We start from the raw sequence: 17,007 nt of genomic DNA, 5'->3' as shown, positions 1-17,007 counted from the left end.
AAAAGGAGCCACGACTTGAAAATTTCCAAATTTAGTTTCACTGGATTAAAAATCAATATAAGAGAGCCAAAATTCTACGATGCCCAGTTGCACATGCCATTTCAAAATGTGTGCAACAGTCAAAGGCCTTTAATTATAACCTAAATCAATTGTTGAGACCAAGTTAGGAAGTAGAAAAGCATAGCTGTAAATAAATTGAGGACAAATTTTCTGTCTTAATACGATTAAAAATAGTCACACCATTTCTGAGCACAAAATTGCTCTAAAGTAAATATGTGCTTAAACCAGGGCTTTTAAAACTATATGGCAAGTCTTCAGGAGTTTCTGGATATATATGAACCTACAGAGAGGGACATTAAAAATTACTAGGTAGCAAACACGCTATTATACTTTCTGGAATGTAACTCTAAAAATTAATAACTAGGAAGCAAATTACTTTTTGCTTTCACTAAGAGTATGCTTACAGGGTAAATTATGAAACTAATCACGTATACTCCACAATTTGAAACTTAAAAAAGAATGTTTAAATTTTTAAAAATACCTTAATTTCAAAATGATCAAATTAAAGAACACTTGATACACATTTCAAATCCGATTCTACAATTTCTGCTGGCTTCATAAATTCTTTCAAGACAGTAATCTATTTCCCTCATCCTATATTTTAAAAAGCTGCAAATGATAAACCTGAAACAGTAATATCCTCATACTAACATAAGAAAGCAAGTGAGAGTCTCTTAAGGCTATTACTAATCAGACAGGGCACTTTAAGGAATTTGACAGAAGACATAAATCACTGAATTATTACTCAAAAAGAATGCCAAGATTATGAGACAGCTTTTGTTCATCTAGCAGAAAGAGCACACAAGCTGAGAATTCAGTTACATTCTTACAGATGAAAGTACTGCTGGATGCCTCACATTTGAAATTTATTTTATTATGCTGAGCTCCGAGGGAGCAATTTTTATGGCTATTTGATTTTGGAGTGTTTGTTTAAGTATCTGTACCCTATGAAGTATATGCTTTTAGAGTGATTGTGTTTACATGAGTAATGATGGCTGAAAGATTAAAACTTCTTCTGCTTAAGAGCATGGACTCTGGAGTCAGGCAATCTAAGTTCAAATCCCAGCTCCATTATTTGTAGTTGGGTGACTCTGACAAGTAAATTAATTTCAGTATGCCTTAGTTTCTTTATCTACAAAATCACAGTAACTACACCTTTAAGTACTCCTGTGATGATTAAATAATTAAATGCATACAAAGCACTTAGAAGAATGTCTGGATAAAGTAAATACTACTGCAGTGTTAGCTATTACTGTAAATCATGGGTATGCCTTCTGTACAAAGATTACATATACACTTCATTGTATGTTAGAAGTTATGTGCTTCAGATTTCAAAAGCTGTTTTGTGTGTGACAGGGGAGGGCTAAAATTTTAATGGCAAGATAGAAATTAGTGATTTTCAGAGTTTGGTGATAATTATATTCAGCTATGTTTTCTTAATCACCTAATTGGTAAATCTTTCCCCCTCTCAGTAATAGGTGGCTCTAGGGCACAATGATAGTATATTATGTGGTACCTGAATAAGACATGTATAGTTTAGTTGTGGGGAGGAGGCATGCATACAACATACTGAATGAAACTGTAAAGTATTGATGATAAATATACAGACATCATTTAGAATGTATCTCTTTATCATCTAATGTATGTGTGTATTTATGTTTGTGGGAAAAGAGCAGGCAGGAATTAGCATAATTTATGGGGGATGCACTGGGAGAGAACACTCAAACAACTGGTAATGGGACATATAAACACTCAAACAACTGGTAAAGCGACCATGGAAATTGGGACAAAATTAGAAAACTTTGACATAGAAAACTTAGTTTAAAATCTATTTGGCAGGCAAAAGACAGTCATTGTAGTTTCTTAAGCAAAGAAAATAAAGATCAGTTTAAAGGTATTATACAAAATAAACTGCAGGAGGGTTGAAACCAGGAGGTTGGTAGCCCAATCATGTCTCAGGATGGGGGGCAGTGTGGGGAAAGCAACAGACCTACAGACCTAAGGATTATACAAACAAGGTGAAGGGAAGGGAACACACAAAATTTACAAATAAAGCAGACATCCTTGGTTTTCTTTCAATATCCTTTCCCTGTTCTTTCCTCCTCAAAGGACTCCAAAAGTCTCTGGTATCCACTCTTTCCCGACACAGATCATGTGGCTTGGGGGAAAGCTAACACCACACACAGCTTCAAGGTGAGCAAGACTGGTTTAAAGATAATCTAACTTGCCTTGCCAGGGACTGGTTCAGAAATAAGCAGGTGACCCTCTCCTGAAGCTGTGAGAGGTCAATGAGATGAGAGAGATGTTCAGAACTTTTGGCAAAGTTCTTCTTCCCAATTCTGGAAGGTCTTCTAGAAGTAACATTTTCGCTTTTCTGTTGCATGTGATCAAAGTAGCATGTACCCCTTGCTGCTACTGGCAGGCAGCCTATGAGAGTGAGGGTAAACTCCTCAGTCGGCAACCACTATGAAGAGCAAGACTGAGGGGCAGAGAGAAGCTAGCTAGCTGATGACGACATTGCTGAGATGCTGAAGTAAACAACCCTGATGGGGTTGAGTTATGTGAGCCAGGAAATTTCTTTCCTGCTTGTCTCAGGCAGCATTTGTTATTTACATCTGAAAGCGCGCAAAGTAATACTGTTTCTGCGCATGGGCATGATGAAAACTGCTGGTGACAGAAACAAATAAAGCTGGGATGGGAATTTATTTGCAAAGTTGACAAATTCAGCCTTGGGCACCGTAAGATCAAGTTGATAATGCTTGCTTTCTTAGACTTGTATCCATTAGAGCATACCTAAAGAACCAATGTTCTTATTCTCCAGCTAAGAAAAATGTCCTATTTATCTTGTAGAATTAGGGTGAAAAGTAGAAAATTGAGAAGAGTTCTCATGAAATTTATCCTTGTTTCAGAGCCAGACTTGATCTTCCATACTGAGCCCAGATGCCTGTACTTAACTCCTCCAGTTCTGGATCCTTATCTGCTGTTATCTCAAAAACTGGCTGCTCCATCTTTCTGTTCTCATGTCTTTGCAAGGTCCTTATGTGGCAACTGACACCTCCATTTATTTCCTGGAAGTCTTGATTTTCTGGTTGATGGACTGAACCACTCCATTAACAGTATCAGAAATATCAAAAATACGTTACTTGACTATTACTCTGAGAATCTGACCGAGAACTATTTTTTCATTCTGGTTGCCATACTCAACTAATCCTGTTGCTGCCATTTCTCATCACAACGAGCACACTGAGGTTTTGAAGAATTTGTAATTTCATATCACATTTCTGAACAAAGTGGAAATCGCTCATTTAAAAATATGATTAAGCTGGACATGAAATGGTGTGTGCCATAATCTCAGCTCCTCGGGAGGCTGAGGTGGGAAGATGGCTTCAGTCCAGGAGTTCAATACTAGCCTGGGCAACACAGTGCGATCCCATCTCAAAGAATAAATTAACTAGTTTATTTTAAAAATATGATTATATGCTGGGGATCTAATAAAACACAAAATTAGAGCCTACTATTTTGGTCTAATTGATATATTTTAATAATTATTTTTATATACTTAAAATGCCTAGTTACATCATTAATCTGCTTTCCAAATCTTAACATCTCCTTTCAACTGTAAAAAATATTTTAAAGGTGCTTTATAAAGATATTAAAATTAATACTTATAATCACTCATCATTTTAAATTTTACATTAAAATAACAAGGCCATTAAAACATTCATCAATTAAAAAACATCAAATTACAGAATACTAGAGCATCTCTTTTCATGGTAGACAGCTGTTTGCTTAGATTACAGATGCTTCCCAAAATATCCATTTAATGTCACAGTGATTGAGATTTTTTACCTGACATTCCGGCTTCATGATTTTTTTCTTCAGGTTTGCCATTTGTCTTGAAAGCTCTTTTTTCATCCACCTCATCATCCCCCCACCATGACGGTTGCCCATATAATGGAGTACCACGGGGCATGGCAGAAATATCTGGAAAGAGGTGGGAAAAATCTGTCTAGAGCAGATGAAACAGAAAAAAATACGCTTTCGCAGAATGCTAGAACTGCCTGGTTGATTACTTACACTAAAAAGCAAAGTACAGTCTTGATAGCTAAAATGCAATCTATGCTGAACAGCTTTGTATTTGTGATAAGATCTTATCCAATGTTGGACATAACTAAATAAATACTATTTCCACGGGATGGTATCTAAGTCAAACAACGTGCTACATATCCCAGTAGCTTTTTCTTCAAGTGTTATGAGTTGTTTGGTATATAACTGAACCACTTGTAACAAATGGCATTTTACTTGAATTTAGACAGAAAGTGACCTCAGAAGAACAAGTTTGTTGAAACTAGGCAATAATTAACTAGGGAAGAACAAAACCAGTCTGATCAGAAATGGCTCATTAAGGTTAAATGTAAAAGACAAAGCTAAAGCAAATGTTGGTATGAGCACCCATTTTCTAATTTTTTTCAAGCCCAAGGGCACACAAACTGTTCTTAACAGAACTAACATATTTTGGTTTGAGCAAATGTAGTAATGCCTATCCATTTAAAAACTTGTTTCTGTTTGAATGGGATTATTTATGTGAGGCATTTTATAACATTCCGAGAATTATAAATTGTTATATGATGATACAGCTACATTTGATTTTTAAAAATTTCCTTTTAATTCATTTTTGTTGTTATGCTGCAGAAGAAAATGTAGACAAACATGAAATAATAAAAATATTGTAAGGTAAACTACACAGTTAAACTACACAGTGAACCCTCTGAATCTGTAGGTATTCTGCATCCATGGGTTCAATTAGCTGCAGATGAAAAATGCTTTGGGGGAAAAAATTCCACTAAGTTCCAAAATGCAAGACTTAAATTTGCCTTATGCCAAGTACTACTACACAAATGAAGTGATGTGCATGTATTGTATTAGGTATTAAAGTGATCTAGAGATGATTTAAAGTGTACAGGAGGAGACGTGCATAAGTTATGTGCAAATACTATGCCATGTTACATAAGGAACTTCAGTATCATGAATTCTGGTATTCATGGGAGTCCTGAAACCAGCCCCCATGGATGCTGGAGGATGACTATATTTACTTCCCTTAAACATTTAAACATACTAAGCGCACCTATATACAACTGCCATATATAATTATGTGTTTTATAATGTTTCCTAATGAAAGCACTGGCAGCATTAAAACACACTCTGAAATTATCACTATTATACATTATTTTTATATGGACATGGCCAACTTTCTGAGAACAAAGCATGCAGTGTCTTCAAGATCAAGTATAAAGACGGTCTTTAGAGGGAGGCCAGCTTACCCATGGCTTTCTCCTCAGATTTCAGTGCTTCAGTAGCTTTGTGCTGCACTTCACTAGCAGCGTCTGCTCCCTTTGAATCTATGCTTTTGGCACTTGCAGATTTGGATAATTCTGATTCTGAAGATTTTTGGGACAACTGAAGCTGAATGGTAAACTTCTCATGCTATAAAACATTTAAAAATGGAAGTGAAACATCAAGAAGTAAAATCAACCATAGTCAATAGTAGATTTGCAAAAGAAGTTAAGTAAAAACTGTTACCTTAAGAGCTTCTTCGGGGACCCTCATTTCTCCCTGTACTACAGTGAAAAGATTTGTATGTAAACGGGGCTAAGGAAGAATATAACCTCAAATTTCTTGTAATTGAGCTAAAAATGATCATCAAATATAATTTGGAAATTGTTCTATTTCAACAGGCAATTACAGCAGAATTATTATATTTCCCCTGAATAGTTAAATCTTAAAATATGCTCACAAATATAAACATTTTCATTTTAAAATACTAAAAACCTTAAGATCCAGCAAGTTTTCTAATTTTAAGTAAAGGTGGTCCTCAAGAAGCAAACAACTGGGTAATTTATCAGAGCACAGAGATGTTTTCAATTTTCACTAATATGAGATAACTACAATGAAGAAAATTACATGAAAACATATATATAAGAAAACATGCATCAAATTATATTGATAGCTAATCACAAAAATGTAAGGAAATATCTCATCGATGATTAATCAACAGCAATTCCTAAAAGAATTTGATTACTCAAACTTCATAAGCATTGATAAAAATATAGTTCACTTTGCAAGTACAAAAGAAATGCTATAATTAGGGTCCTTACAGCGACCACAGCCATGACTGTTCCCCATGAACTGCAATCAAGGTCATATTACATTATCAAACAATGGATTCTATACCAAGATTAGATTAGAACCAAGTGTTAGATATCATGAATGCCTTCATTATTAAGCCAAAAAGAACAATGCCTCTGTATATTAAAAAGATCTATTCACTAAAGAGTAGAGGTCACATTTCCCACCATTACTTAACTCTGTAATGAAAGGACTTTTATAACCATGTACTAAATTCTATTCTTTACCAGTTCAGAGCACTTATGACTTCAAGGGTAGAAAGCTGTAACTATCATGACTACTTGGGGAGAAAAAGATGACTTCCCAAGCATAAGGGAAGTAGGAAACTTGTGAGTATTCACTCTAGGTTTCTACTTGTTAAAATAATAAAAATTCAGAATTGTAAATATAAAGAGTTTTGGGAAATATTCTGTTCAATTCCATTAATCCTTCCATTTCATAAATAAAGAACTTGGGCAGTGGACAGACAGAAACCAAAACAAGAGGCTAGTCAACCGAATCCCAGGCCAGGGCTCTCCTATTCATCTATATTGCTTTTTCCTATAGCCTTGAAATATTAAAATTTTCCTTTTTGTCACATTCATACACTGGTATATATTTGCTGGTACATTTGGAAATACACATCTCATAACTAAGTATATTTAATAAAAGATAATGTCTAAATTGCAAACATATGGAATCAATCTAAATGCCCACCAACTGATAAGTGGATTAAGAAAATGTGGTATATATATACCATGGAATACTACTCAGCCATAAAAAAGAATGAAATAGTGTCTTTTGCAGCAACTTGTATGGAACTGAAGGCTATTATTCTAAGTAAAGTAACTCAGGAATCAAAAACCCAAATACCACATGTCCTCACTTCCAAGTGGGACCTAAGCTATGGGTACACAAAGGCATATAGAGTGGTATAATGGACATTGGATAATCAGAAGTGGGGAAGTCGGAAGGGGGATGAGGGATGAAAAACTACCTGTTGAGGTACAATATATACTACTCAGGTGGCAGGTGCACTAAAATCACAGACTTCACCACTGTACAATTCATCCATGTATCCAAAACCTCACTTGTACCCCTAAAGCTATTGAAATTTCTTTTAAAAGACAAAAAATGTAGGCCGGGCGTGGTGGCTCAAGCCTGTAATCCCAGCACTTTGGGAGGCCGAGACGAGTGGATCACGAGGTTAAGAGATCGAGACCATCCTGGCTAACACAGTGAAACCCCGCCTCTACTAAAAAATACAAAAAAAACTAGCTGGGCGAGGTGGCAGGCATCTGTAGTCCCAGCTACTCAGGAGGCTGAGGCAGGAGAATGGCGTAAACCAGAGAGGTGGAGCTTGCAGTGAGCTGAGATCCGGCCACTGTGCTCCAGCCTGGGCCAGGACAGAGCGAGACTCCCTCTCAAAAAAAAAAAAAAAAAAAAGACAAAAAATGTGATTAAGCTATTATAAGAAAAAACCGGGGGCGGAGCAAGATGGCCGAATAGGAACAGCTCCAGTCTCCAGCTCCCAGCGCGAGCGACACAGAAGACCGGTGATTTCTGCATTTTCAACTGAGGTACTGGGGTCATCTCACTAGGGAGTGCCGGACAATCGGTGCTGGTCAGCTGCTGCAGCCCGACCAGCGAGAGCTGAAGCAGGGCGAGGCATCGCCTCACCTGGGAAGCGCAAGGGGGAAGGGAATCCCTTTTCCTAGCCAGGGGAACTGAGACACACAACACCTGGAAAATCAGGTGACTCCCACCCCAATACTGCGCTTTAAGCAAACGGGAACACCAGGAGAATATATCCCAGACCTGGCTGGGAGGGTCCCACGCCCACGGAGCCTCCCTCATTGCTAAGATCTAACCGCAAGGCAGCAGCGAGGCTAGGGGAGGGGCGCCCACCATTGCTGAGGCTTAAGTAGGTAAACAAAGCCGCTGGGAAGCTCGAACTGGGTGGAGCTCACAGCAGCTCAAGGAAACCTGCCTGTCTCTGTAGACTCCACCTCTGGGGACAGGGCACAGTTAACAACAACAACAACAAAAGAAGTAGGAACCTCTGCAGACGCAAACGACTCTGTCTGACAGCTTTGAAGAGAGCAGTGGATCTCCCAACATGGAGGCTGAGATCTGAGAAGGGACAGACTGCCTGCTCAAGTGGGTCCCTGGCCCCTGAGTAGCCTAACTGGGAGACATCCCCCACTAGGGGCAGTCTGACACCCCACACCTCACAGGGTGGAGTACACCCCTGAGAGGAAGCTTCCAAAGTAAGAATCAGACAGGTACACTCGCTGTTCAGCAATATTCTATCTTCTGCAACCTCTGCTGCTGATACCCAGGCAAACAGGGTCTGGAGTGGACCTCAAGCAATCTCCAACAGACCTATAGCTGAGGGTCCTGACTGTTAGAAGGAAAACTATCAAACAGGAAGGACACCTATACCAAAACCCCATCAGTATGTCACCATCATCAAAGACCAGAGGCAGATAAAACCACAAAGATAGGAAAAAGCAGGGCAGAAAAGCTGGATATTAAAAAAATAAGAGCGCATCTCCCCCTGCAAAGGAGCGCAGCCCATCGCCAGCAACAGATCAAAGCTGGTCAGAGAATGACTTTGACGAGATGAGAGAAGAAGGCTTCAGTCCATCAAACTTCTCAGAGCTAAAGGAGGAATTACGTACCCAGCGCAAAGAAACTAAAAATCTTGAAAAAAAAGTGGAAGAATTGACAGCCAGACTAATTAATGCAGAGAAGGTCATAAACGAAATGACAGAGATGAAAACCATGACACGAGAAATACATGACAAATGCACAAGCTTCAGTAACCGACTCGATCAACTGGAAGAAAAAGAGTATCAGCGACTGAGGATCAAATGAATGAAATGAAGCGAGAAGAGAAACCAAAAGAAAAAAGAAGAAAAGGAAATGAACAAAGCCTGCAAGAAGTATGGGATTATGTAAAAAGACCAAATCTGGCCGGGCGCGGTGGCTCAAGCCTGTAATCCCAGCACTTTGGGAGGCCGAGACGGGCGGATCACGAGGTCAGGAGATCGAGACCATCCTTGCGAACACAGTGAAACCCCGTCTCTACTAAAAATACAAAAAACTAGCCGGGCGAGGTGGCGGGCGCCTGTAGTCCCAGCTTCTCGGGAGGCTGAGGCAGGAGAATGGCGTAAACCGGGAGGCGGAGCTTGCAGTGAGCTGAGATCCGGCCACTGCACTCCAGCCTGGGCGACAGAGCGAGACTCCGTCTCAACAACAACAACAAAAAAAAAAAAAAAAAAAAAAAAAAAAAAGACCAAATCTACGTCTGATTGGGGTGCCTGAAAGTGAGGGGGAAAATGGAACCAAGTTGGAAAACACTCTTCAGGATATCATCCAGGAGAACTTCCCCAACCTAGTAGGGCAGGCCAACATTCAAATTCAGGAAATACAGAGAACGCCACAAAGATACTCCTCCAGAAGAGCAACTCCAAGACACATAACTGCCAGATTCACCAAAGTTGAAATGAAGGAAAGAATCTTAAGGGCAGCCAGAGAGAAAGGTCGGGTTACCCACAAAGGGAAACCCATCAGACTAACAGCAGATCTCTCGGCAGAAACTCTACAAGCCAGAAGACAGTGGGGGCCAATATTCAACATTCTTAAAGAAAAGAATTTTCAACCCAGAATTTCATATCCAGCCAAACTAACTTTCATAAGTGAAGGAGAAATAAAATCCTTTACAGATAAACAAATGCTTAGAGATTTTGTCACTACCAGGCCTGCCTTACAAGAGACCCTGAAGGAAGCCCTAAACATGTAAAGGAACAACCGGTACCAGCCATTGCAAAAACATGCCAAAATGTAAAGACCATCGAGGCTAGGAAGAAACTGCATCAACTAATGAGCAAAATAACCAGTTAATATCATAATGGCAGGATCAAGTTCACACATAACAATATTAACCTTAAATGTCAATGGACTAAATGCTCCAATTAAAAGACACAGACTGGCAAACTGGATAAAGAGTCAAGACCCATCAGTCTGCTGTATTCAGGAGACCCATCTCACATGCAGAGACATACATAGGCTCAAAATAAAGGGATGGAGGAAGATCTACCAAGCAAATGGAGAACAAAAAAAAGCAGGGGTTGCAATCCTAGTCTCTGATAAAACAGACTTTAAACCATCAAAGATCAAAAGAGACAAAGAAGGCCATTACATAATGGTAAAGGGATCAATTCAACAGGAAGAGCTAACTCTCCTAAATATATATGCACCCAATACAGGAGCACCCAGATTCATAAAACAAGTCCTTAGAGACTTACAAAGAGACTTAGACTCCCATACAATAATAATGGGCGACTTCAACACTCCACTGTCAACATTAGACAGATCAACGAGACAGAAAGTTAACAAGGATATCCAGGAATTGAACTCATCTCTGCACCAAGCGGACCTAATAGACATCTATAGAACTCTCCACCCCAAATCAACAGAATATACATTCTTCTCAGCACCACATCACACTTATTCCAAAATTGACCACATAATTGGAAGTAAAGCACTCCTCAGCAAATGTAAAAGAACAGAAATTATAACAAACTGTCTCTCAGACCACAGTGCAATCAAACTAGAACTCAGGACTAGGAAACTCAAATCAAAACCGCTCAACCACATGGAAACTGAAAAACCTGCTCCTGAATGACTACTGGGTACATAACGAAATGAAGGCAGAAATAAAGATGTTCTTTGAAACCAATGAGAACAAAGATACAACATACCAGAATCTCTGGGACACATTTAAAGCAGTGTGTAGAGGGAAATTTATAGCACTAAATGCCCACAAGAGAAAGCAGGAAAGATCTAAAATTGACACTCTAACATCACAATTAAAAGAACTAGAGAGGCAAGAGCAAACATTCAAAAGCTAGCAGAAGGCAAGAAATAACTAAGATCAGAGCAGAACTGAAGGAGATAGAGACACAAAAAACCCTCCAAAAAATCAATGAATCCAGGAGTTGGTTTTTTGAAAAGATCAACAAAATTGACAGACCACTAGCAAGACTAATAAAGAAGAAAAGAGAGAGGAATCAAATAGACGCAATAAAAAATGATAAAGGGGATATCACCACCGACACCACAGAAATACAAACTACCATCAGAGAATACTATAAACACCTCTACGCAAATCAACTAGAAAATCTAGAAGAAATGGATAATTTCCTGGACACTTACACTCTTCCAAGACTAAACCAGGAAGAAGTTGAATCCCTGAATAGACCAACAGCAGGCTCTGAAATTGAGGCAATAATTAATAGCCTACCAACCAAAAAAAGTCCAGGACCAGATGGATTCACAGCTGAATTCTACCAGAGGTACAAGGAGGAGCTGGTACCATTCCTTCTGAAACTATTCCAATCAATAGAAAAAGAGGGAATCCTCCCTAACTCTTTTTATGAGGCCAACATCATCCTGATACCAAAGCCTGGCAGAGACACAACAAAAAAAGAGAATTTTAGACCAATATCCCTGATGAACATTGATGCAAAAATCCTCAATAAAATACTGGCAAACCGGATTCAGCGGCACATCAAAAAGCTTATCCACCATGATCAAGTGGGCTTCATCCCTGGGATGCAAGGCTGGTTCAACATTCGCAAATCAATAGACGTAATCCAGCATATAAACAGAACCAAAGACAAGAACCACATGATTATCTCAATAGATGCAGAAAAGGCTTTTGACAAAATTCAACAGCCCTTCATGCTAAAAACGCTCAATAAATTCGGTATTGATGGAACATACCTCAAAATAATAAGAGCTATTTATGACAAACCCACAGCTAATATCATACTGAATGGGCAAAAACTGGAAAAATTCCCTTTGAAAACTGGCACAAGACAGGGTAATTGACAATCATTACCGTTTTTTCCATGGAAAACACAAGTGATTTCAGCCTGTTGTGAGGGTTTTCGGGTGCTTCAGGTTTACCTCCTGGGAGTGCCCAAAGGCAATTTCCCAGGGCCCATCTAAGGTATCCTCTTTCAACCTAGACACGCTTCAGGTCATGGAGAGCTTGAGAGGAGTCATCCTTCTAAGGTTCAAACATTTTACCTTCCAAAAAGGTTTGTGTGTGTGGAAACAAAGAAGACCTCAAGAAGCCTCTTGTTTGGGTCATTAATTCATCCGGGAACTCTGGTGTTAACTGTGAGATCTGGAGACTGCTCTAGCCCCAGCTTTTCCCTCCAAAGCTACCATCTTTTTAGTGGTGCAGATCTATGTAGCTATTTTTAACTTGCTAATCTAAAAAAAATGACAAACTTAGGTACAATAACATGATATCAGTAAGCTATAAAAAGTTTGAATTCTTATTTATTAAAAATCATAATTTGATAGGTTATTTCCCCACTTCTTTATATAAGACTATGACTGCTATTGTAAGCCATCCCCCTGTATTGACTTAAGTCAATTTATTCAAGAAATGTTTATCTAAAAGTAGGACTGTGGACACTCCCCTGAACACTAGTAATGTGTTCTTAGACACGGTTCCTCCCACTCTTTTATTTTAATGACAAGATTAAAAACAGCAAAATTTTAAACAGCATTAGTTATTCCAAGGAGTATGACCTAAAATATGAAGTGTCAGATATCACTGTAAACATGTCTTTCAAAAATCATGTCAGATAAGAATACTTGAATACAATTATTTTATACAAGGAAAGATCAGAAAAACATATTTTTCAAAATTGATATGTTTTATACATGTGATTTTAAAAAATATGTAATAAGGCTACCCCTAGAAATTCTTGAGATACCCAAAACTGTTTCCTTTTCATTAAAAATATGGATATTTTCCCTCATTTAACAATAATTGATAATAAAACATACAATTATGCTAAATTAGAGTCCACAGAGTATTAGTAAGGTAGGTCCTAGGAGACAATAAGAGTTTAAAAGAAAGTTAAGAGCAGGAAACCTTCTAAGGAGAAAATTTTATATACTTGTTTAATTCTGCCTATACCTTCAGAAAAATGTATCATTTTATTTTAGGAGATGACTATCTTTCTAACTTGTAGAAGACCCTGTTCTTTAAAAACATAGTTTTCAAACAACTGATTTAAACTTCTCTATCACTTCGTTCTTTCATCCAAAAAAGCTCATTTCCATTAATTTTTAAAATTTAGTTCTTTTTCTTTTTTTTTTTTTTTTTTTGAGACAGAGTCTTGCTCTGTCACCCAGGCTGGAGTGCAGTGGCCGGATCTCAGCTCACTGCAAGCTCCGCTTCCCGGGTTTACGCCATTCTCCTGCCTCAGCCTCCCGAGTAGCTGGGACTACAGGCGCCTGCCACCTCGCCCGGCTAGTTTTTTGTATATTTTAGTAGAGACGGGGTTTCACCGTGTTAGCCAGGATGGTCTCGATCTCCTGACCTCGTGATCCGCCCGTCTCGGCCTCCCAAAGTGCTGGGATTACAGGCTTGAGCCACCGCGCCCGGCCAAAATTTAGTTCTTTTAAGCTTTGAGAAATGTCCTCTATTTTTGAAATTTGAAAAATATTAACATGTTCATGTTTTGTTATGGATATCAACCACATAGATAAGGAAAAATCTTAACTTCTCTTAATGAAAGTTCTTAATTTTTGCTTACGTTTAACTTCCCCTTGATCATTTCAGCAGCCATTGTCTGGACAGCCCACCAAACAGTGGTACATATAGTGCTAGAAGTACAGATTATAGTTTTAGATGCTATGACATGTGTTGGAGTTTTCTTTAACCTGGTTTCCAATATGACTATCCAATCATTTTGTGGGCCATTATGCAGGAATATACAACGTTTTTGGGAAAATATATAGATCACAATTTTAAAATAGAAGGTACTGGGTTCTTACTTATGATGACTTATACTATTAAAATGATGAGGGGGTGGATCTTGTGATTCAAGATATTTAAGTAATGTGTAAATAATTTCCCATGAAATGTGGAAACCATACCATACTCTGCTTTTCCTCCTAGCACATTAGTGGTTTCTTCTTAGTCTCTTTTACTGGTTCCTAATCTCACCCATCTCTTAATATTGGAATGTACCAGGTGTCAGTCCTTGAACCTCTTATCAATCTATATTCAGTCCCTTAATGATCTCATTCAGTCTTATGGTTTTAAATACTATTTATATAATAAAAATCCCCACATTCATTTATTTAGCTTCTACTTCACCCCTGTATACAACTTTACATTCAACATGCCCCAAATCAACTTCTCAATCTTCTGGATAAGATGGAGTAAAAAGAATTGGATTTATTCTCCTACATTAAACAACTAAAAGATGGGTAAAACACATGACACAATGTTTTACAAGACAATTAGCTTCAGGCAACAAAAGACAATGATCTCTGAGAGAAGGGCAACAAAGCAAGAGTCCAATCACTGCCCCAACTCACTGCCCTGTGAAAGTTTCTAGGTCACACTGCGAGGAAGAATAATCCAGACAGAGCCTGGCAGACTCCCTGAGTTGTGGTGGAAATGAAGTCAACCGACCAAGCAAATCAACATTACTGGAATTCACAGGACTGAGTAGTGAGTGAAGAGAAGCCTGCACAGAAAGAGAATTCCAGAGATATTCAGTCTCTGGAAAATAATATTAGAGATAATAGTACCCAGTGCCCACACAGGGCCAGGAGTACTACCTACTCCCAACAGCCAGACTGTAAAACCTCATGCATGATTCATGAGTCACTCACTGGGTAGAGCACAAGTCAGCACACTTTTCCTGTAAAGGGCCAGGTAGTACATCTTTCAGGTTTTTCAGGCCATATGATCTCTGCTTCAGCTACTCAACTCTGCAGTGCAAAACAGCCTGAGGGCCAGATTTGGTCAATGAGTTTACTGACCCCCTCCCATAGAACATACAGAAAGGTCTTGCCTCAGTAGATGATAATAATTAGCCCAGAATAATGTTAGAAGCCTAACAAATCTTAAAGACCCAAAGTGATAAAACTGTTTCCAGGTAACTTGTATTCCAGAACAGTGCTCAAATAATATTGATACAAATACTAAAATACGCATATAACACTTAGCAAAGTAAATTCATAATGCCTGTCATCCAATAAAAAATTACTGTGAGTGTAAAAATTAATCAATGGAAATCAACCCAGAAGAGATGAACAAACTTTAAAATAAATAATGGTAGAGATTTTTTCTAAATTTGATTGAAACTATAAAGCCACAGGATTTTAGAAGGTCAACAAACCCCAAGAGGGTCATAAAAAAGCAACAAACAAAAAGAAAGAAGAAGAAAGAAGGAAGAAAAAAGAAAGAAGAAAGCTACACCAAGACACATCAGAATCAAACAGTTCAAAGCCAGGGACAATGGAAAATAATGTGAGTGAGAATACAGGGGAGCAACATCTTTAAAGTGCTAAAAATAAGAAAAAGCCAACCCAGAATTCTATACCCAGCAATCATATCTTTTTTTTTTTGAGATACAGTTTCACTCTGTTGCCCAAGCTGGAGCGCAATGGCGTGATCTTGGCTCACTACAACCTCTGTCTTCTGGGTTCAAGCGATTCTCCTGCCTCAGCCTCCCGAGTGGCTGGGATTACAGGCGCCGCCACGCCTGGCTAATTTTTGTATTTTTAGTAGAGATGGGGTTTTACCATGTTTGCCAGGCTCATCTCAAACTGCCAACTTCATGATCCGCCCGCCTCGACCTCCCAAAGTGCTGGGATTATAGGCATGAGCCACCGTGCCCAGCCAATAATATCTTTCAATAACTAAGGTGAAACACTTTTCTAGACATATAAAAGCTGACAGAATTCATCACCAGCAAAGCCATAGTACAAGAAATGTTGAAGCAAGTCCGAAAGGTAGAAACAAACTGACATTATTATGTGAAAATATGGATCTAGACAAAGGGATGAAGAGCACCAGAAACTGAAGCTTCATGGGTATAAGACGTTAAGTACAAAGGGTATAAAAAATGTTATTTCAGGCCGGGCGCGGTGGCTCAAGCCTGTAATCCCAGCACTTTGGGAGGCCGAGACGGGCGGATCACGAGGTCAGGAGATCGAGACCATCCTGGCTAACACGGTGAAACCCCGTCTCTACTAAAAAATACAAAAAACTAGCTGGGCGCGGTGGCGGGCGCCTGTAGTCCCAGCTACTCGGGAGGCTGAGGCAGGAGAATGGCGTAAACCCGGGAGGCGGAGCTTGCAGTGAGCTGAGATCCGGCCACTGCACTCCAGCCCGGGCGATAGAGTGAGACTCCGTCTCAAAAAAAAAAAAAAAAAAAAATGTCATTTCAAAATACATATTTTAATTATTTAAACTTCTTTAAATGACAATTGACTTTTTACTAATAACAATGTAGTATGAGGTAGGACAAAAGAAAGTATACTGCTTTTTATTTATTTATTTTTTTGAGACAGAGTCTCGCTCTGTCGCCCAGGCTGGAGTACAGTAGCCCCAGATCTCAGCTCACTGCAAGCTCCGCCTCCTGGGTTTATGCCATTCTCCTGCCTCAGCCTCCCGTGTGGCTGGGATTACAGGCACCGCCACCATGCCTGGCTAATTTTTTGTATTTTTAGTAGAGATGGGGTTTCACGGTGTTAGCCAGGATGGTCTTGATCTCCTGACCTCGTGATCTGCCCGCCTCGGCCTCCCAAAGTCCTGGGATTACAGGTGTGAGCCACCACGCTCAGCCCCAAAAGTATACTGTTGTAACGTCCTTGCATAATATGTAAAGTAGTATAATGTCACTTGAAGATAAAACTTGAAATTAAAGACAAATTTTAAGTCCTAAA

The 17,007-nt window shown here is 39.0% G+C and overlaps 1 protein-coding gene across 10 annotated transcripts in view; it reads right to left on the bottom strand.

Annotated features, from left to right (window-relative positions):
- CEP170 (centrosomal protein 170) overlaps positions 1-17,007 on the bottom strand; it is a 136,974-nt gene that overhangs the window by 72,430 nt on the left and 47,537 nt on the right. For all 10 annotated transcript variants that reach the window (XM_033199691.1, XM_033199693.1, XM_033199690.1 and 7 more), the window contains exons 5-7: positions 5,641-5,699; positions 5,382-5,544; positions 3,910-4,044 (exon numbers count right to left, since the gene is read on the bottom strand). In XM_033199691.1, coding sequence (XP_033055582.1) covers positions 3,910-4,044; positions 5,382-5,544; positions 5,641-5,699 — 357 coding nt within the window. The remainder of the gene's footprint in view (positions 1-3,909; positions 4,045-5,381; positions 5,545-5,640; positions 5,700-17,007) is intronic.

Source organism: Trachypithecus francoisi, unplaced genomic scaffold (genome assembly GCF_009764315.1).
Source record: "Trachypithecus francoisi isolate TF-2019V2 unplaced genomic scaffold, Tfra_2.0 Lachesis_group5, whole genome shotgun sequence".
NCBI classification, from domain to species: Eukaryota; Metazoa; Chordata; class Mammalia; order Primates; family Cercopithecidae; genus Trachypithecus; species Trachypithecus francoisi.
This window is presented reverse-complemented; position numbering and strand designations above follow the sequence as displayed.